This window comes from Vulpes vulpes, chromosome 4, assembly GCF_048418805.1.
Source record: "Vulpes vulpes isolate BD-2025 chromosome 4, VulVul3, whole genome shotgun sequence".
Classification (NCBI taxonomy): Eukaryota; Metazoa; Chordata; class Mammalia; order Carnivora; family Canidae; genus Vulpes; species Vulpes vulpes.
In genome coordinates, this window is record NC_132783.1 from 12,486,096 (window position 1) to 12,508,945 (window position 22,850).

General features: G+C 47.4%; 1 protein-coding gene across 12 annotated transcripts in view; it reads right to left on the bottom strand.

Moving 5' to 3' along the window:
• Positions 1 to 22,308, bottom strand: part of JADE1 (jade family PHD finger 1) — a 61,722-nt gene extending 39,414 nt beyond the window's left edge. For 2 of the 12 annotated variants that reach the window (XM_026014301.2, XM_072755257.1), the window contains exons 1-2: positions 20,461 to 20,601; positions 3,559 to 3,636 (exon numbers count right to left, since the gene is read on the bottom strand). In XM_026014301.2, coding sequence (XP_025870086.1) covers positions 3,559 to 3,610 — 52 coding nt within the window. In that variant the 5' untranslated portion in view covers positions 3,611 to 3,636; positions 20,461 to 20,601. Of the gene's footprint in view, positions 1 to 3,558; positions 3,637 to 8,420; positions 8,599 to 15,260; positions 15,285 to 19,861; positions 19,974 to 20,004; positions 20,084 to 20,460; positions 20,602 to 21,658; positions 22,030 to 22,091 lie in introns of those variants that run through there. The other 10 variants (XM_072755261.1, XM_072755256.1, XM_026014300.2 and 7 more) reach the window with 10 other exon arrangements.
• Positions 22,309 to 22,850: the final 542 nt, after the last annotated feature.

Below are 22,850 nucleotides of genomic sequence, written 5' to 3' on the forward strand. Positions count from 1 at the left end.
CTTTAGAGCAGGCTAGAACCCAGCTTTGCGGTCTACCTCGTTTAACCCTCCAGGACTCCTCATCGCTCTGCTTCCACCTCCTTCAGGGAAGCCAGCGGAGAGGAATGCATTAAGAGGAAGAGGAAAATGGTTGTCACACCATTAAAGGGACATTTGATGGACACATTTTGGTGTACTCTGGGTACTCACTCCTTCCTTTCTAACAAGAGTTCTGAGTGGGAACTCCTATTTAGATGAAACATTTGGTCTTCTAGGGCTGTTATGAGCCTAACTGTGTCCCCCTGAAATTCTTCTGTTGAAGGCTGACCCCTAGTACCTCATATCAGAATTGACTTCGTTTGGACAAAAGCCTTTAAAGGGGTGATTAAGTTAAACTGAGGTAATCAGGGGGACACCTCAGTGGCTTGGTTGGTTAAGTGTCTGTCTGCCTTGGGCTCAGGTCATGATGCTGGGGTCCTGGGATCAGGTTCCCTGCCCAGTGGGGAGTTGGCGTCTCCCTTTGCCCCTTCCCCCTGCTTGTGCTCTTTCTCTCAAATAAATAAAACCTCTTAAAAAAATGAGGTCATTAGGGTTGACCCTAATTTTATCTCACTGATGTCCTTAAGAGAACACTTAGATACACAAAGACACCAAGAATACACATGCTCAGAAGACCACATGAGGGCACGGTAAGAAGGCAGGCCAAGGACAAAGATCTCAGAAGACCCCAAACTTGCTGATATCTTGATCTGAGACTTCCAGAACTGTGAGAAAGAAAATTATCTGTTGAAAAAAAAAAAAGAAAGAAAGAAAGAAAGAAAAGAAAGAAAGAAAGAAAGAAAGAAAGAAAGAAAGAAAGAAAGAAAGAAAGAAAGAAAGAAAATTATCTGTTGCTTAAGCCACCCAGTCTGTGGTATTTGTTATAGGAGCCCAAAAAGATGAATACAAGAGCCTTTAGAGCTATTAGGAGCCCCTGGATAGCTGGATAGCTAGCTGAGAAGGACGAGAGGAGGCCATAGTCCAAAATGGTCGTCACTAACCACATTCAACTTTTTAATTTACATTTTAATTAATTAAAATTAAACAAAATCAGGCAGCCCGGATGGCTCAGTGGTTTAGCACCACCTTCGGCCCAGGATATGATCCTGGAGACTCGGAATTGAGTCCCACGTTGGGCTCCCTGAATGGAGCCTGCTTCTCCCTCTGCCTGTGTCTCTGCCTCTCTCTCTCTGTGTCTTTCATGAATAAATAAAATCTTTGAAAAAAAAATTTAAAAAAATAAATAAAAAATAAATTAAAAAAAAATATTAAACAAAATCTTCTCCATTACATTAGATTAGAATATTTCCATCCTATTGGGCAGCACTAGACCAGAAAGAGTCTGAGAGAACGTTCCAGATGAATGTTTCAAGATTTTATTTTAAGTAACCCCCAATGTGGGGCTCAACTTCACAACCCAAGATTGAAAGTCACATGCTCTATGGACTGAGTCAGCCAGGTGCCTCCACAAGAACCTTTTCAAACCTGGCTCTCAGGGAGGAAATGAAGCAGCAGCGAGGGCAAACAGAGGGAGCCTAAACCTGTTGCTCAATGCCAAAAAATATTAAACCTTGTATTAGGCATTTTTATTTTTAGTATATGAAAGTAATTCATGAAACCTTCTTCTGATTAATTCTGAATCTAAAAAAGCAAAACTTTTTTACAGCTGCTGTCAGACAAAATTGTGTATTGGAACAAACAGCAAGCATTTATTGAGTACTTATGACTCCTGAGGACACTCTGATTGGCACCACAGGGGGCAGAAAGAAATATTTCAGCAGGTTTTTGCCCCCAGAAGAAAAAAGCCTAAAAACAGAAAAACAGGTACTGAAGGCCGGGCAAGGACAAGTGCTAAGACGCTCAGAAGGCACTCCCAAGGGCCCCACCAGGGGTGGGGACTGCAGCACCTTGCCCTGAGGTCAAGGGGAAGCCCTTCCCTCTGGGGCCCCCAACCCTAGTCTCCCACATCCCGCATCCCCGCACCGGCTAACTCTCGCCCAGGGGCCCGGCACCAGCGGCTCCATCTGCTGAGCCGGCCCTGGGCTCTTGCCGCACTTACCTCGGCGCTTACCTCGGCACCGACCTGGTACCAACAGCCCTCCTGCCGCCCCCACGACTCGGCCCCCGCCCCGTGCCTGTGCACCCACTGCCCCGTGACGGCACCCCCGCCCCGTGACCACGCACCCACTGGCCCGTGACCACGCACCCACTGCCCTGTGACCGTGCACCCCCACACGCCCCCGCCCCAGGACTGCACACCCACTGCTCCGTGCCCATGCACCCCCCCATGACTGTGCACCCACTGCTCCATGCCCATGCACCCCCCCGCCCCACCCAGTGACCGCACCCCCACTGCTCCATGCCCATGGGGAGTGGCGAACCCTGCCACTCCCCATGCCCACGCCATGCCTGCACTGGAGGCTCCCAACCCAGAGCCTCGTGGAGTTCTCTCCCACCCAGGGTGCCAGGTTGAAGTCTCAGTCTTCATGCTTCGGGCCCCTCCCCTACACTTCTCAGTGTGGCCACCTTCAGCTGCAAAGCTGTGCTAACTTACAGCTTGTGCTCAACCAGAAACCTAAAAAATAGTCCTGTTTGCCAAATAACTATTTCTTCCTTCAGGACCTGCCCAAATCTCTATCCTGCATTTCCCCAGCCCCTTCTGTTCTCTGAATTTGTGCCCGCATATATACATTTCCACCAAGCATGAAAAAGACACCTCTATTCTCCCCTAATGACTTTGTGGTCAAAACTGGATTTCATGTAGGTCTGAGTTCCTTGAAAGCGGGCCTGATACTTTTCCCATCATGCAGTAAAGCAAGCAGGTTTCCTGAGTTTAATCTGTAATATAAAACATAAGCTAAGGGGCTGGAGCTCAGGCACTGTGCTAGGTACAAAATTTCCTCATTATCTGAGAGGAGCTCTTCAAGTAGCATGTTAGCTTCTCAATACACAGAAGCTTGTATGACATTTATTTTGAGTGCCTGGAAGCCAACTAACTTCTGGTTCTCAGCTGTACTGTGAAAACATGAGGATGCCAGAGAGCAGAGATGCAGACAGCAGTAGTATTAAATACAGTCACGTTCAAAATCAAGTGAAGAGCATGGACCCCCGACTTACTGAAAACCGATGCTTAATATTTTCACATACACTAAGCAGTCTTCAACCTCCCTCTGTATCAGGCTGGACTAGTCGATTATTAACTGGCTTCAATTAAGTCCCCTCTTCATAAATAGCAACTCTAAATGCCATAAATGATGTTTAGGAAAAGCAGACATACCAGTGACTTCTAGAACTGGATTACTCATCCTTGGATAACACACCAGAAGCCTGAGGAATGCCCACCTGCAGTCAACCTCACCAGAAAGACTGGGTTACAGACCTGGAGTATCACACTCACATGTGATGTCTCTAGGCCTTGGCTTTCTCTGACCTGCCTGATATGTGAAGGGCCTCAGCTATTTAAAGCATTACATTAAAAAATCATGTTTTCACACTGACCCAAACCCGGGTAGGCTCCAAGAACAACAAAGCAGGACTTACTGCCATTGTCGTCAGAATCCTCACTGCTGCTGGGAAGGCGACCTCGTTTCATGATCTCCCCGGGAAACAGCAGGCAGCCTGCAAAGCAATGAGACAGCACTTAACCCAAGATGATAATACACAATCATCAAGTTGTGCTTCAGATGGCAGCCCAGGATTTACAGCACACAAAAGCAAACAATCAGCTTTAAGTAGCATTTGAATTGTAAACAGTAAAAAGACCAAAGATACATAATTAGGTGCAATCATTAACAGAACAGGTTTAAAAAGGAGGGGGAGGGGTAAAGAAGTCACGTATCAGTAGGTCTCTCAGTAGGTCTCCCAAAGGTGCCAGGTTTCTCTCTAGTTCCAGTGACATTATCACTACAACTACTCCAGGAGTCTTTTTAGCTGACTGGCGGCAAGCACTGCAGAAAAAAACCCGCGGCAATGAGCACAGTGCTTCCTCACTACAGACAGATTCATATTTTACGTGTGTGTATGGGGGATGGGGAGTGAGGCTGTGCCTGAATGTGTGAATATTTATACTGCACTGGGCATGATTATGCTTCTCAGGCAAATTTTGCTAAAATAATCCTAAAAGCCAAATAACCTGGAGTTCTAGGAACAAAATAAATGGGGTATTAGGAAAGTAAATATCTCCTCCAGCTATCTCCAAACGCTCAGCAGCATTCACAGCTACAAGAGGAAGGGACCAGACATTATCTGATACAGCCCCCTCTCCTTCACTCAAAAGGAAACTGAAGCCAAAAGAAGTTCAAGCAGCAACTTGCCCAAGGTCATACTGTGGGCAGGAGCTGGGAATTCCAAATCCAATTTCACTGCATTTCACGCATTTCACCCAACTCCTTACAGCCTGGTCCAACCTATCCTAGCCAGACACCTGGCCCACCTTGCGGACTCCTTTCCTTCCAAGTGGTTAACAGGCCTCCAGCATCACCAGGTAAGAGAAAGACTACTCAGGAAAGAGGACAGTGGACCAAGATTATAAAGACCGATTCCCCGGTCATATTCACACAGGCGGCTCTTTAAAGAAATCCTAAAAGCTTTTCCAAAGTGAAATTACTGATCCCCTTGACATACTTAGGAATGTGATCTTACTGCAAAGCAATGAATCCCAATGAGGGAGGAGGGCTTTTCACTGTCAGAAGTACCCACTCAGCCCCTCAAGGAAAGTACATCCCAAGCTCCCCCTCACTGGGAATCGCAGCATTACAGTGGGGTAGGTTTTTCACAGGATGGTGCACAGGAATGCTGTGGATCAAAATGTGGAGAACCACTGTATTGGAACAAGACAGAAAATTAGAAACTCAAAGCTCTACTCTAAAATGGACCTATAAAAGAGCTGACCAAAAAAAGCAGAAAACACATCATACAATAAAGTCTGTTCCCCACCTATCAAACAGACCTACATGGATACACTAAAATACTCAGGCCCCTGATCTATAATTCTAATACTTGATATTTTCTTTCTGAGACACTCACCAGTTAAGGTTTTTGGTTTTTTGTTTACCAATGAATTCTTCAAAAACCATTAACGAAAGAATTTACCAGGTGGCAGCCCAAACATGAGTTGTGATCTGGGCCATGGGCTATCTTCGGGCTAGGGTTTCATACTTTGGGGCGGGGTCACAGTCCTACATTGAACCCACCCACCCCTTTTCGGCAGAGCCCCATTCACCCGTAAGTAACACTCAAGCAATCCAGAACTTGGCCTGGGGCAGGCCCATTCCAGTCAGAAGCTTCCACGGCCAACAAACACCTGTGGCCAACTCCCCACTTGGAAGGACTGTCTTCCCTGCCCTGTCACTACATGCCAAAAACACCAACTAATGACAACTAAACACTCCTCCAACCTTCCAGGGAGGGCAGTCCTGCTCTCTTTCCAACAGGAGGCCCAAGGAAAAAAAGGAAAAGCAAGGACCACTCACTCCTAACAATAGCTTCAGGTCTCCAAAACCTATTTACACCAAAGAGCTTTAAAAAAGGAAGGAGGGAGGGTAAGCTATCTAAAGAGGAATTCCTTAAAAGTAAGGGTGTGCAGGGACGCCTGGGTGGCTCAGCAGTGGAGAGCGGCTGCCTTTGGGCGTGATCCTCTGAGTCCCGGGATTGAGTCCCCCAGCAGGCTTCCTGCATGGAACCTGCTTCTCCCTCTGCCTATGTCTCTGCCTCTCTGTCCCTCTCATGAATAAATAAAATCTTTAAAAAAAAAAAAAAAAAGTCTTCCTCCTAGACTTCAGCCTCCAGTCCTCACCCAACCCAAACATTCAAACACAACTCCCAGAGTAAACACCCAGTTCAACAGTCACTAAATGAAAAACGCAAGCATTAGCCAAAACGGAATGATGCTCCTAAACACTCTCTCAAGCAAAATTACACAAGTGAAAGAATAAAAATAGTATTTTCCTCCTAATGAACTCCATTTTCAACCACCCTGAAAGACCTTGAGAAGAAAGGACAATTGAGAATGCTATGCTGTACTTCTCCAGGGATCCTGGCATGGTAATGGGGGTTACTGTGCAGAATTTCCTCTGTGGCTCGGATGTGCTTAAACCTTGACATCAAGCTGGTCTATCTCACCTGGGGTTACTTGCTGTATCACGAAATCAAAGTACATGTTAGGATCTTTAAGATACACAATACAGTGGATGTACACTTCAAACAACTGTTCAATAGAAGCCGGTGTGAGAAAAGAGAGGGCCCTCCTCATCATTACCTTTGCTGACTCTTTTAGGGCATGGCTGATCATTATCTCAAGGACAGAATTAAGTAATAATTACTTAAAACTCCCAACACTCAGAGATAGCAACAAGATATAAGAGCCTGTATAATGCATCCCATGAACATGTAAATCCCTAATCTACCAGAAGGCGCTGGAGGAAAAGAACTGTTCCTGACCTCATGGAACTCTAGCTGAGGAGACAGACAAGTCAACAGAGATTACGTAATGGTTAGTGCCTGACAGCTGTATGCACAAGGTTCTGTAGAACAGAGGTTGATGGAAAAGTTCCCTGAGCAGAGTCTTGAAGAACAAAGGGGAGGTAGCCAAGTGGCAGCACAACATTTTGGGCAAAACAAGGTACTATAACATACATGTAACCTACCACATTACTCTGCACAGCATCTTCTCCTCCAGAATCTTACTATTTGCTTACTTCTTTACTAATATACATCCTTTTTTACCTTTTATCCAGTTGTCAAATCTTACTGACTCAGAAGGTAGGAGTCTTTCAAGTTTCCCTAACTTTGCCGGCAGATTTGTCTTCCAACACCTGTATCTGCATAGCTTTAAGCACCTCCCTTCCACTGCCTACAATCCTCTTGAATAGGTGACCACATCCAGTCATTCTGTCATTCCCTACGCAAATCCCGCCCTCTGTTGCACACTTACAAACCTGGCCCCTGGCAACCTTACCCAAGCACATCTCCGAAACATCTCCCTGTGACTAGGCTTGCGCCTCTGCTGGGCCAGGCCTCTTTCCACACTCAGCGTCTGCTGATGCTGTTTTGCCCTGTTTTCCCTACCCCCCAATCCCACCTCTTCCCGGGGCTCACTAAGCATGGCCCACCGTTCCCATTAGAAGCACTTACATTCTGTTCAGCTCATTTCATGAACCTTTTCACCCGGTTTCAAGGTGTTATTTTATTTTATTTTTGTTTATTTACTCACAAGAGACACAGAGAGAGAGAGGGAGAGAGAGAGGCAGAGACACAGGCAGAAGGAGAAGCAGGCTCCACACAGGGAGCCTGACATGGGACTCAATTCCAGGACCCCAGGATGACGCCCTGGGCTGAAGGCGGCGCTAAACCGCTGAGCCACCCGGGTTGCCCCTCAATGTGTTATTTTAATAATCAATTCTTGCTTTGCATCATCATTTCAGTGTTCCACATGGGTCTCTAAAAATTTATAGAGTTCTTGAGAACAGAGATCCTCTTTAATTAAATACGAAATAAAGACATCAAGGAGAGGATCCTGAGCAAAACATACCCTCACAGGGCAGCTACAAGAAGATGCACCCATAACTCTGGATTCAGTCCTCCCCCAAACATTCTACCTGATTTCATCAAAACAGACTCAAAGTGATGCAATTTACAGGAGCCTGGAGTGTCCATTCACCATGAGAAGGTGTCCATTCACCATTAGAAGCAGAACAGTTAGGCAGATAAAAATACTAATTATTAGGCATTTGGGACTTTGTGTCCAAAAAGAGGAAGACTATCTAGGATGCCTGATTATTTTTTTTAAGATTTTTTCATTTATTTATTCATGAGAGACACAGAGAGAGAGAGAGGCAGAAGGAGAAACAGGCTCCATGCAGGGAGCCAGATGTGGGACTCGATCCCGGGACTCCAGGATCACGCCCTGAGCCGAAAGCAGTCACACTGCTGAGCCACCCAGGTGTCCCTAGGATGCCTGATTATAGTAGGAACATTGCTGGAAAGGCCAAGTAAGAGGAGGTCGTGACTGGATCTGGCAAGTGACAATCCTTTGGCATCTCCGCTGCAGGGAAGGGCGGGTCAGATACTTGTGGTGGCTGCACAGAACACCATCTCCTCAGGAACCATAGGCACCATTATATCACAATCCTTGTTGACATTACACGCAAATCACTTTCCTTCAATCTTCTCTTCACACAGGCTAGAACTAGTGGATTAACTATTAATTCGATTAAATTTGTATTGAATTAGATACCCAAGATACGGTGAACAAAATAAGGAATGGCCCAAGGGAACATACACATATAGTAATAAGCAAGTAACTAGACAAGTAGCTCCACTGGGATAACTGCTATAAAGGCTATAGGATTACCACTCATGGATTATGGAGGGATACGGAATACATAAACGAGAAAGCAAGGTACCTCAAAACCTTGAAATTCAACTGTCCTTAGATTGAAACTGGGGGCAAAAACCTCAGCATGCCAGAAGAGCAGCCATTAGCTGAAGGAATCCATCCCCAAGGTGGCTCAGGAATTTGCCAAAGAGAACAAGTTCAGTGACCTGGGTGTGGTCCCAGGGAGGCATGACTGGTATGTGATTCTAAGGAAGAAAGAATGAGAAATGACCTCAGGGATAAGGAGTGAAGGGGTTTTACAAAAGAATAAAATGATGATTAAGAATTTGACGATGTTTATTCAATGCTATCCTGGGAAAGAGGGCCTGATTTGAGGAAAACAAACTGTCCAGCTATTAGAATTACTCTCTGTGGCAGAACAGGGATCATTCAACAGGCCATAAACTCTGCGGTTATATAAGAAGTTATAATCACCCTAGGGATTTTAATTATCTTATGCCTCATATGCAGGAAGTGAGGTTTCCTCCTCAAAGTATCTATTTTATCCATTATGTTTCATTCTTACTTATTTCGCACTAACGAAGTTCTAGAAGGTACTCAAACACCTCGAACTACTTCTCTAAGTTATCACCTACACATAATGCTATGTATTAAAATAACTTATCGATGAATGACCGAGTTTTCATACACGAAGTGCACATTATGCTCACTCCGCTTTATAGAATGAGATGCTTTCACTTTAATATCTAATTGACCTTTAACTGGAATTACTTCCATAATATTATTTTTAAAGATTTGTTATTTTTGAAAGAGAGAGCGCGCATGCTATGCTGCAGGAGGCGCAGAGGGTGGAGGAGAGACTCTCCAGCAGACTGCCCCCTGAGCAGAGCAGTGCGGGGCTCGGATCTCCACCCACCCTGTGCACCCCCCAAACCAAGAGTCAGACACTCAACCATGGCACCACCCAGGAATCCCTCTGTTATATTACTTTTAAATTTACTGGTGTCCTTCCATTTTCTAGCAAAATTAATCTAATCTGTTAATCTGTACTATATTTAAAAATGTACTTAGGAAAGGTATCATGAAAATATATATAAAGAATATTTTCACACACCAAGTTATCTATACATAAAAAGTATTTTACAATGAGCTACTTCCTTTGTTTGCTAAATTCATACAGTTTGGATATTATTTTTTAAACATTATGTAACTGATACTTTGATTCCTATATTATTAATCATTGAATAACCTCCCATTAAAAAACTTCTATTTTCTTAATAGGTCACTTTCTTATCTTCTGTGGAGTAGGTATGTAACAAGGTATCCAAATAGAATAATGACCTATACTTCATAGTAATTTTCTTTTCCCTAAAGGAGTATGAAAGAAAATCCAGCTGGTTTCTTACCTGTTTTTAAAGACAACACTAACTGCTCAGTTTTCAAAGTGGCAACATTATCTAATTCCTGTGCTCACTGAGAGTCTAAAAATACTAGTGTGACTATAACTCAAATCCAGCTTCCTCACTTTAAGCTAAGGGTTATAAATGGTATAAAAAAAATTTAAGTAGTAGTCATATATCTGATTTAATTGACAAACTGCTTAGATCTTAAGTGTTAAAGTTTTAACCTTGTCCAAATATTTCAAACCCCCAAAATGGGAACTGTTAAAAATGTCATTTATAATGCCATACATCAAAATCTGTTTTTTAAAAAAATGCTGCCCAAGCTACTATACAGCCTTTTCAAAAATGTCACACTTGAAAATATTCGGTGGAAAAGAGTTTTTTATATTAGCAATAAATGACCACCTCTCCCAAAAGATAACTGACCAGATAATCATGACTACAATATTTACTCCTACAGACATTACTAACAAAGCCTGAGTGTTGGAACACATTAATTCACTGCAAATTCTTAATAAATTATTTGTAAAAACTCTGCCTTTGAAAGTCAATAAAAATATTTTTCAATTTTTTAAAGAATTTATAAATTTGACTGGTTCTAAATGAATCAGAAGCAGCTCCCGTTTGCAAATTTGTAAATAATCCAATCACCTGCTTAGGAGCTCTAAAAACAATCAAACCCCTAACAGTTCTCTGTAATCACGGACTCCGGAGTTAGCAACTGAAGAGCAGCTATGACAAAATATTCCAATCATGTATATTTAGAATTTATTTACCTTCCCTTAGTAGAGAATAAAGGAATTTACACCTAAACAATGAAGGCAGTCAGTCACCATGGCCTCCAATCTGGATTTTCTATCCCTACTTCTATCTACTCAGAAGTTTTTTGTTAGGTCTATATGCTCAGATATGGAAAGATGCCAAAGACATATTAAGAAACACAAGCAAACTGCGGGGGGGGGGGGGGGGGGGGCTGAAATACAGGTTCATTTACATATAAAAGGGACAAAGGAAGAAAATCTATATTAGCACCAATTGCCTGCATATTCATGAAAAAATATAAAGGATATCAATAATGCTGTTTATTTCTGAGAAATGTAATCAAAGTGTTCAGATAGAATGGGCTGGAAACTCATCTTTCTGACCTTTTATGACTTTGGTGCTTAACTATCATCCCATCCCGCCCTACATTTGTAATAATAGTAAAGATTAAATAGTAGTAAAGATTTAAAATCCAAAACCTTTCTTCCCTACTGCTCACCATATATAGAAGACCCCGGGAGCACAACTTTTGAGTCCCATGCAAAGCACCAGTCTAAAATAAGTAGCCATCAAAAACTATGTAGACCCCACCCCCTTCCTAAGATGAGGTACCAGGTACCAAAGGCTTAGGTCTGCCTTCTAAGGAATGTTTGATGGAATAGTACAGAAAGTAGAAAAGGTAATAGGATAATACTATAAAATACTATTATCACAGAACAACCATTACCAGTAACTGGTCACTAAAAATATATGCAGTAAGGAGCACCCGGGTGGTTCAGCCGGTTTAAGTGTCTGCCTTCCCGTTCAGGTCATGAACCTGGAGTCCAGAGATCACGCCCCAAGTCAGGCTCCCTGCTCAGTGCGGAGTCTGCTTCTCCCTCTCTCTCTCTGCCCCTCCTACCCCCTGCTCATTCTCTCTCTCACACAAATAAATCTAAAAAAATCTTTTAAAAATATATATATGCAATAAGAATAGAAAAAAACTAACTCAGACAGGAAAAGGAAGGTTTAAACTATCTTTAAAGAATAAACATTCCACTTCTTAGCCATTCCACGACTACTACTATTTTGGAAAAAAATAAAAATTAAAAAAAAGCTACATTCCAGAGATGGCTACCAAATAGGCCATTTCCTCCACCCATAGCAGGCATGGTTAATAAATTAGGTCATTCTTCTCCACAAGACCAGACATGACTTCAGAATCCTCCTTAACACAGTGCTACCACTCAGTCAGAATTCTAGGAGATAAAACCTATTTGCCCCATGTGTCTAACCCCTCTTTATACACTTTTTTTTTTTTTTTTGGACAATTTACCAGGAAAAAAGTGTTCTTTTTTTCCTCCTTCTAAAATACTCATTGAAATTAGACGTTGTGTTCCAGTCTGCCCTGGGGTCTCTGAACCAAATTCTAATTTACAGAACACACACACACACACACAGGTCAAAGTTTAAAATTCCACTGAAGGATAACACCTAAGAAAAACCAAATGTTAACGGAGGTATTTCTGGATGAACCATGGTAAGTGGTAGGGATGGAAAGAAGTCTACAAACCCTTATTCTACCCATCGAAGAATAAGTCAATAAATGCAAAGTGTCTACAGGGTAATTTTAAAAGATTTTTAAATGCTTAAACCAGATGTTCTTATACAGGATATACAAAGCAGCTTCTGCAGAAACCAGACTCAACCAGTTAATGACAATTACACTGTGCACAGATTGAAATGCAGCTGTTTTGAGGAACTTTGTTCCCTGATTATAGCCGGTTGTCAGAAACTATCAGTTACCACTAACAACGTTAAGTCACCAAAAATTCTTAAAGTACCGTTAAAAAGGAAAGACGCCAAATGTATACTAGAATACCTAGGTAGCACACTTAATAAAAACTGCCTTTACATACCATCTGAGTTACCTACGAAAACAAACATTTCATTATAATTGTCGAAGTTTTATTATTGGTCACTGATATGTAAAGATGGTCTCAAAACCCAGCAACAAGGTCTGGAAAAGTATTCTAAGTTTAAGGCTGAAAAAGAGTCTCACCCAATAGACTGGGTCTACAGTCTTCCCAAAAGAAACCCATAAAATAATGGCTGCAGTGCTAGAAAACATTTCAGAGACCATTTAATCCACTCTTCCTAAGTTTAAAGATGTGTACACTGAATTCTAGATAGGTTAAGTAGCATGAGCAAAGGCACACAAACCTAAAACAAAGCCAATCCCCAAATTAAAGACCAGTTCCCAAGGTGAGTGGTCAATTCCAGTACCAGCCACCTCTTCCCAGGTGCCTCTACCATAGATAGGCTTCTCCCCTACTGGACACCTGTGATTTAGAAAGATGTTAACCAGAAGATTAAGGCCACATACTATGTATTATCAGGAAGCAGCCAACTAAAAATATAATCAATGAAAAACAGTCTGTTAACTTAGAAACTAAAACAGGGTTTCCTGGCAAGCTATTATTTAGACAGTTGTAAATGCCATTCCATTCTGCCTGGTGGAGCATACAATAGGTAGAGCTAGAAGGAGAATGTGCTAGTAGGTTTTCTGAGCACTAACCATGGGGTTAGGAGTCCTCAGAACAGAGTACTTACTAGCTTCTTCTGACTGGCAGGACACATGTAGCCTACTTGGAGGGACATTACCTCCCTCTGTAGGAACTCCAGTTTATAATGCGTACTCCCTTACACAGAGCTTCTTAGCCTGGCCCCTTTGGAGGGTATAACTACCTAGGTATGCCTTCTCAGGTACACAAGGGCCCATGTTATTTATTCTATCCTCAAAGGGGATCTAAGAACCAATGAGTTAAGAACTACAGCCCTCAGACTAGCAAAGTCCCTCTGCATGTGGTATTTATCAGGCAAACTTCTTATTTCCACTTTTTTCAGGTTCCTACCAGAAAGTAACGTAGCCCCAACAGGAATAATCTGCAGACCAGGTAATGCAGAGTCTCACTATAAATCAGAGTTCCACAGCTTGTTTTTGTCCAGCCCCAGAACTTAAAAATGGTTTACATATTTAAATGGGGGAGGGGTCAAAAGTACATATTAACACACAAAAATTATACAGAATTCAAAATTTCACTATCCACAAAGTTTTACTGGAACACAGCCATGTTCATCATTCATTTACCTTTTGTCCAGTGATTACTTTCACACTTAGAAAAGCAAAGTTCAACAGTTTCAAGAAGCCCACAGAGCCTGAAGTATTTACTATCTGGCCCTCTCTGCAAAGAGTTTACTGATCTCTGCTACAAATCAACATAGCACGTTTATAAACCAGTATTATGCATGTTTAGTGAAATGTGAACCAATGACCAGGTCCTGGGCAAACAAGTGCCTTACAGCTTACAAAGTTAAGAATCAGAAATCACTTGTTTAAGTTTTTTAACTAGGGCTGCCCCGGTGGCCCAGCAATTTGGCACCGCCTTCGGCCTGGGGTGTGATCCTGGAAACCAAGATCGAGTCCCGCGTCAGGCTCCCTGCGTGGAGCCTGCTTCTCCCTCTGCCTGTGTCTCTGCCTCTCTCTCTCTCTCGCTCTCTGTCGTGAATAAATTTTTAAAAAAACTTAAAAAAAAAACAAAAAAGTTTTTTAACTAAAACAGGTAAGACTCAGAGGGGAGAAGGGCGGCAGGGATGCTTTAAGCAAAATAATAAAGGCCATGTGTAGAAACCTGTGAATTTTTCTCAAACCCCTGAGACTCCTACTTGGAGCCAGTGTACACCAAATTATGAAAACTTCTAACAAGCTTATCTGGTAGGCAAAAAAAAAAAAAAAAAATGTTCGAGACTGGCATTTTTAACAATACATGGTTATCGGTGATGCAAAGGATCAGAGCAATCAATCATAAAAAGAAATCACCACAATTTAAACACTAAACTGGAATCCAATAATACATTTTTTTTTAGTTTAGTTTTTTTGAGATAGAGCAGGAGCAGAAGGTAGGAGGGAGGAGGAGAAGCAGACTCCCCACTGAGCAGGGAACCTGATGCGAGGCTCAATCCCAGGACCCTGAGACCCTCAAGAGACCCCAAGTGACCCCAACCAGGAGCTGAAGGCAGATGCTCAACCAACAGAGCCACCCAGGCACCCCTCCTACAATACATTTAAATGCATCCCCTAAATCCCTGAAATGACACACAAGTGCAACCTGAGTTTTCTGGGAGAGAGGTTCCACAGGTCTCAGATTTCAAGTGTCTTTGACTTAAAAAAAAAAAAAAAATTACAAGCCACCAGTACTCAGCCTCCACATCTTTTTTTTTTTTTTTTAAATTTTTATTTATTTATGATAGTCACAGAGAGAGAGAGAGAGAGGCAGAGACACAGGCAGAGGGAGAAGCAGGCTCCATGCACCGGGAGCCTGACGTGGGTCTCGATCCCGGGTCTCCAGGATCACGCCCTGGGCCAAAGGCAGGCGCTAAACCGCTGCGCCACCCAGGGATCCCTCAGCCTCCACATCTTAAGCGCTTCATTATACTTCAACATTGAAATAACTGATGCTTAGAAGGATGACCATGCACAATCAAGAAAAAAATCTTAGGGCAGCCCCGGTGGCACAGCGGTTTTGCACCACCTTCAGTCCAAGACATGATCCTGGAGACCCCGGATCAAGTCCCGGGTGGGGCTCCTTACATGGAGCCTGCTTCTCCCTCTGCCTGTGTCTCTGCCTCTCGTTCTCTCTCTCTCTCTCTCATGAATAAATAAATCTTTTAAAAAAAAAAATCTTAAATCATGTTTAGTATACCTTGTGTTAACCAAAGCAAACCATGCAACTCGACTCCAACTCCAGCGACTTGTTACCTTTGCCAATTCTTGCTCCTTACTCTGCAGTAAGGAAAGGAAAAAAAATACTCCTTTTATTCTTCAGTTTGGACTCTCACCACTGAAATCATCATTTAAAATCAGTGCAAAGAAACTGCCTTAGAAGCTGTCATGAGATTTAATAAAATCTGTGCAAACATTAAATAATGGTACTACATATACATATATACACTACTACCAATTGTTAGTGCTTTTAAAACAGAATAAATATTGTGGTTTAATTCCTTCAAAATACAAGCTCAGAAGAACCCAAGGTTTTAAAAATGAACTTATCCTTGGACTGTCCTCAATCACCTAATAATGTTTTGACTCTACTTCAGAGAACCAAAAGCAAAAACTAAATACTGGACTGGTTTTAGAGTGACCAAAAGCTTGTTCCTGAACGCCTGTTAAGAGCACATTATATACCACGGATCTAGAGTAAAATGGAATGGAAATTCCCCAGTAACCAAGCTTTTCAGTCAACGTCTGGCAATATTTTTGTTGCTTTCAGGTGAAGAAAGACATCCTTAGTAATCACTCAGGGCCTAGGCCAGATAAGGCCACAATAACACGGCCAGAGTCAGGAGCAATATCCTCTTAGACTAGATTTTGTCTGTGGACTCAGGACATTCTGACTCTTAAGCTAAACTTGCAGACAAGATGCCACTTCCACTCAAAGGTAAAAAGGCCCTCTGAGGCCACCCTGGCATATTTAAGGACTGCAGGGTAACTGACTCCATCAGAGTACACCAACTGCAAAAATATCAAAACATACATCACTCAGGATCACATAAACAGATTTATACAAGTAAAGCAGGCAAATGACAATAAACTCTCAAACAAGTCTCAAGCTTTCTGAAATATCAGATACTCCAAGTAATAAAAATATTAATGGTCCAAACTGTAAATACACAGATAACGTAAACTGCTGCAAGATCTTGAAAATGGAGAAAATGGACTGAACAGTAAAACTTTCAAGGAAATAACGGATGTTCTCAGGAATTAAAACTTTTCCAATTAAGGTTCCCACCAGGTTTCTGATACTAAGAAACTAACAACTCCGAGCAAAGCGACCCTATATTAGAAAACTTTTTTAAAAATAAGAAACTTTCTTGATTGTGTATTGCTCAATGTTGTGCTAATGTAATGTTTTAACTTAAAGGAAGGGCAGGAATGAAGTTTAACACTGGTATAACTATTTGAACAACTGAGCCAAACTTTTTGATGCAAAACCAAATAAAAAAAGCAAGACGTACTGGCCAGTGTCTATTTCATTAACCTTGTGGGAACACTAGGATTTTAACACATATTCTCACAGACTGAATTGTAATGATGTAATGGGTGTCCCACAATACTACAGGAGGCAAGAGCTTCGTGGACGGAAAACAAGCAGAACTGTGACATTCGCGTGCCATTCCTTACTCCTGACAAATCCTAGATACAGGACATGATCAGATTGAGATCAAGTCTATTTATTCCAACCACCGCAGTATTGAAAACACAGTCAATAATTATTTTCCCAACAAGCCTGCAAATAAATACATTAAGCAAATGTCTTTAAAGCATTTTTCAAGCAAATAATTTCCAAACCTAAAACTCAAATTACAATAAAATGCTATTTTAATTTTCCTACTTCTTAGAAGTCCATGGGATGGATGCCTGGGTGGCTCAGCGGTTGAGCATCTGCCTTTGGCTCAGGGCTTGATCCCGGAGTCCCAAGATCTAGTCCCACATCGGGCTCCTCCCTGCATGGAACCTGCTTCTCCCTCTGCCTGTGTCTCTGCCTCTCTCTCTCTCTGTGTCTCTCATGAATAAATAAAATCTTAAAAAATAAATTTAAAAAATAATAGAAGTCCAGTCAGGATTCATTCCAAAGGCTTGACTCCTCAATGTCAGAGGTTCTGTCAAAAAGTTCTACAGTTTGTCAGGCAACTCCCTTTAGGTCTTTTAAGGTCTTTAGGTTTTTAAGTAAAAAACTTAAAGTAAGTTTTTCTGTCAAAAAACTATCTATGGGAAATAAACAGATGCAATAAAGGATTCTCAGCTGGACAGTATTAATTTAGACAAAGCTGCTGTTATACTTTAGGGCCAACTGAGGAAATCTGAATATATCCCTGTATCAAATAAGATGAGAATTTATCAAGCTGGCTGATGGGGGAGGGGGGAGACACTCCTCATAGAACTGTATATATAGTATGATCTCATTTTGATTAAAATCTATATACATATGCACAATTATCAATAAAGTGATACAGTGGCGATCTCTGGATATTTGCTTCCCCGTATTTCCTAGTTTCCAACAATGTACATGCAACACCACCTCTGTAATAATACTTTAAACCACTAAGGGCTCCTTAAAGCCAAAAATCATTATTTATTAAGTGACTAGTATGAACGAGTCACATGGAGATCTGCTCTTATTCCAAGTTCTCCAAGTTTTTAGCTAATCCTTCCCCAGCCTGAGCTAAACAACAGTTCCTTTTAAAATAGAACATTTCCTTAAACTCCTCTAAGTTTATTCCTGTCCTCTCACTCTCAAGCGCACTTACATTTTTCAGTTTTCCCGGCTATAGCTATTCTTTCAACCTTAATGATACAAGACGAAAAGGTTCATTATAGGCTAAAACACTGTCATGGGACAAAGAAGGAACTGTTAAGATGGACTTTCTTCTTTTCCTTTTATTTTTTTTAAGATTTTGTTTATTTATTCATGGGGGGGGGGGGGCAGAGACACAGGCCGAGGGAGAAGCAGGCTCCATGCAGGGAGCCCGACGTGGGACTCGATCCTGGGTCTCCAGGATCACGCCCTGGGCCAAAGGCAGAGGCTCAACCCCTGAGCCACCCAGGCGTCCCTCCTCTTTTCCTTTTAGAAGAACATGTACCAGCTTTGTCACAGGTGGATTCTCTGCGGCAGCCCATCCAACTTTTCTTACAGAAAAAGCAGCCTAGGATCTTAAGGCAGAATCAAGTTCAAGTTCTACAGTTTGTCAGGCAACTCCCTTTAGGTCTGCCTAATGGGAAAATGAAGGGGGAGACCTCACAACTGCCAATTTATATATAAATATAAAAACACGCAAACTTGGGGACCCCCGGGTGGCGCAGTGGCTTAGCGCCGCCTGCAGCCCGGGGCGTGAGCCTGGAGTCCCGGGATCGAGTCCCACGTCGGGCTCCCTGCGTGGAGCCTGCTTCTCCCTCTGCCTCGGCCTCTCTTTCTCTCTCTGTGTCTCTCATGAATAAATAAAATCTTAAAAAAAAAAATACACAAACTTATGGAAGACCAGCAAAATACCAAACGAGAAGCCATCGGAAATACGTGGAACATAAGCGATAAAACTCTGGGCCGCAGACGTGTGCCACGCAGGGTCACCCCGACAGGTGCCGCCCGCCCTACGACGACCGCCGCACCTCAGGGGCCGAGTCTGCCCACCTGCAGGGTCCCACGAGCTCTTCCTCCCTCTCCCCGGCGAGGCCCTGCACCTCCGCCGGCGGCGACCTGACCGAAGCGCGACGCCCCACGGGCCCCTCTAACCACCGGGACCACTAGGAAACCGACCTCGAAACGGGCGCCTGAGCCTTGGGACACCACAAACAGCCTCGAGCTACAAGGAGCCGAGGAGCCAGGCTCCCAACCCGGAGCTTCCGGGGGGGGGTCACCTAATACCTCCGGAGCCAGCCCCTAAGCCTTCCTCCCCCGCCGGCCGAGCCTCCGACGCCGGGGCCGACGTGTAGCTGCGGCTTCGCGGCGGGCGGGGGAGCCGCCTCGGGCCCGGGGGCGCAGACCCTCGGCCCGCGCGGGCGGCCTGGGGCGCCGGGGTCGCGGCCGGCCGGCCCCGCCGCTCGGAAACGGCCTCCGGGGACGGCGCATTCCTAACGGGCTCCGAAGGCGCGTTTAAATCGCCCGCTTTTTTGTCTGCTCGCTGCCTTCTCCGGGCGCCGGGGCTGCGGCCGCCCCCGCGCGTCCGGGAGGGGGAGCCGGGGCGGGGGAGCCGGGGGCGGGCGGGGCGGGGCGGGGCAGGCGGCGGGACGCGGCGCCCGCGTGGGAGGGACCCGGGCTGCGGGGGAGCCGGGCCGCCGCCCCGCACCCAGACGCCCGCCGCCCGCCGCCCGCCGGGTGTGCGCAGGGCCGCGGCTCCGGCTCCGGCTCCGGCTCCGCGCGGCACCGCCCCCTCCGCCCGCCCTCCCGCCCGCCTCTCCTCCTCCTCCTTCTCCGCCGCCGCCGCCGCCTCCTCCCGAGGCGACAGAAACAACAGCGCGGAAGGAGGCGAAAGTAACTCCCGGCACCTCCGCCGGAATCAGCCCCGGTGCAGCGACGCCGCCTCCCGGGCGCAGCCGGGCCCGCTCCCCCCGCAGCGCCGTCCCCGCCGCCGCCCTCCCCGTCTGAAAGTGGCCGCCCCCCCGCCGCCGCTCCTCCCGCCCGCCGCCGCCGCTGCACCAATCCGCTCGGCCCCAGTTGCAAATCAAACGCTCCCTCGCGTCCAGAAGCCACTTGCGCCGCTGGAAACGGCCGCGCCGTCCCCTCCCCGAGTCCCTCCCGGGCGGCACCTGGAGCCGCGGCGGCCGCGCCGGCGAGAAACGGCCGCGAGCTGGGAGCGGCGAAGGCGGCGGCGGCGAGCAGCCCCGGGCGGGCTCGGCTCGGCTCCGGCTCCCGCTCCCGCCCCCAGACAGTTCTGGAAACTGTGGATCACCTCTGTCACAGGAAGCCATCCGGCGAGGAGGGCGGCGCGGAACCAACAAACAAACGCCTGCGGCCGCCCGCCGGAACCGGCGCGGGGACGGGGACGGGGACGGGGACGCCGACGGGCTTCGGGCCGCTCCCGGGCGGGGGCGCGGCGGCCGCCCCCGCGCCGCGGGCTTTGTGCGGGGCGCGGGCGGCGGGCGGCGCGGGCGCGGGCGCGGAGGGCCGGGCGTCCCCGCCCCGGAGCCCCCACCCCGGGCCCGCGGCGGCGCCCCCGGGACCGTTAGGTGACGCCGCGGCCGCCGCCCGCCCCCATCCCCACCGGGAGCCGCCGGCCCCAACGCCCGAGGCGGGCCACAAAAGTTGGCCCCGGGGCCCCCCCAGCACCTGCCCACGTGCCGCGGAGGCTCGGTCCCGGGCTCCCCCGGCCCCCCCCGCCGCCCTCGGCCGCCAGGTCACCTATTACCGGTGGGAGGGGAGAGCGCCTGCTATTTACACGCCCGCGGAAGTTGAGGCACCCCCACTGGCGGGTGCCGTGCACCTGCCTCCCGCCGCCGCGCTCCGCCACTTTGAGCAGCAGCCGCGTCCTCGGCCCCGCCTCCTGCCCGCAGGCGGGCGGGCGGGCGGGCGGGCGAGGGCGGGGGGGAGCGGGAAGGAGGTGGAAGGGATCGAATTTCTCCAGCGAATGGGACCGTTCCGACGGGATTCGGTTCCCCGGTCAACATTCCACATTCCATCCGTCTCCCGCATTTGCAAGCCAGCGCCAACCACCCGGAGAGCCCGCCGGCTACCGAACAACAGCCCCCAACTCACAAACACTCACAGGCACCAGACACGTGCGCCGAAGGGCTCCTGCAACTTGCCGTCCCGGGGTGCACGCCGCACGCTCGGGGGAAGGCAGCGGAGCCCCGGCGACCCCACCCCCCGCGTCGGCACGGTCTGCAGAGGGTGCCAAAGGTCGCAGTTTGCAATCCGCTCTGAGTTCACGGGTAATCGGTACTTTGCTCTACCGGGGCAACTGCTTCCTGGGCTCACCGGTGAAGGGCTTTACACTTTGCAGACGGTCTCGCTTTGAGTGAAAGGGGCTGCTCCCTGGAAACCCGATTTGGGAGGATCTGATTGCCGAGCTGTCCCTGCACCCCCCGCTCACTGCCCTTGCATCGATGCACAGAATATTTTGGACATGGGGTGACGCGGTGACAAGCGCCAGGGCTGCCGCGGCCACCCTGCCGAGACGGACCTACACGCACACACCTATACGTCTGGACAGAGAGTCGCCCCCCCCCCCCCCCCCGCGGTCACACACACACTCCGGATTCATATACGTACGCGGACCTGCGTTCTGCCATTGCCATCTGTCTACCAAGTTGCTACTATGCTTTCCACTTTCATGCAGCCTAATGCGCTTTGGCTTTTTTAAAATAATAATAATAATAATGTGTATCCGCTAAAGCCAACTAGACTGGGCTTCTGCTCCTACACGCGTGTAAAGGAGGGTTCACCTGAAAACCGCACGTTCTTCGCAAATCCGAAAGAAGAAGAAGAAAAAAAAAAAAAAGCTCGAAGTCTTCAGCGCCACCACCACCCCCCACCCACCCCGCAAAAAAAAAAAAAAAAAAAAATTTTTTTTTTTTTTTTTGAAAAATGATCATAATACAACTTACTGATGCAAACCCAGATCAATTCTCAGGATCCCCAATCATGGGGTCCTCCTCCTCCTGCGGCCCCCGCCCCGGCAATGCCCAAGTTGCTGGTGGGATAGGACCGCGGCGCTCGGCGGCGGCCGGCCCTCCCTCCCTCCTCGCTACAGACCGAGAACCCAATCTTTTGGCGCCATATTAATGACGTACTATATTATTTCCACTAGGCAGCGACCTTCGGCATTAAATTACTCCCGAGAACTCCCGAGCAGAGCAACAAAACCATCAAATATGGCTGAGCCTCCCGGCTGGTCCTGCAGCCGCCGCCGCCGCCGCCGCCGCCGCCGCGGTACCGGGACGCGCACACGGACCCACGCGCGGACACGCGCGGACACACGCGCGGCCCCCGCCCCCCGCCCCCGCGCCCGCGCCCGCGCCCCGCGGCCCGCGCGCCTACCTGCTGCGGAAGGCTTCGGCGGAGGCGCTGGGCTCCACGCCGCCGGCTCCGCGCTGCATGAGTTCGGGCCGCGGCGGGCGGGCGGGCGGGCGGGGAGCCGGGCGGGGAGCCGGGCGGGCGGGCGGGGAGCCGGGCGGGCCCCTGCTCTGCCGGCGCACACACGCGGCCCTCGCGCAGGGAGGCACTCTCGGACGGGCGTTCGGCGGCCGATGGAGGAGGGGCCGCGCGAATCGAACTCCTTTCTGGGTCACTGCTGCCACAGGGGGGAGCACTTTAATCCCTCGCCCGAACGCGAGGGTGGGGACGCGAGGGCGGAGGGAGCGCGCCGGGAGTCCGCGGCGCGGGGGGCTCCGTCCCTCGTTAACTCTTCGCGGGCCTCGGGCCGCGGGGGGCGGGGCCTCGGGCGGGGGGCGGGGCCTCGGGCGCGGGGGCGGGGCCTGGTCCTGGGGGCGGGGCCTCGGGCCGCAGGGTGGGGGGCGCCGACCCGCCCTTGAGATCCCCTCCCTGGCTTCCCTTGCAAGTCAGGACCTTCTCCAGGGGGTCTCCAGGCGGGAAGGTGGGCTTTGAGATCCCCCGCTCCAAGCTGCCCGGTCGCGATTCTCGTCCGATCTCCTTGTTTGTACCTGGAAATGGATTCTTGCAGATTTAGTTTGAAATTCTTGACAGAAAGAAGAAAAAAAAAAATATATATATATATATATGTGACTATTAAAAAAAAGAAAGTGTGTGATCTGGGTGAAAGGTTTTATTTTTAGGCTG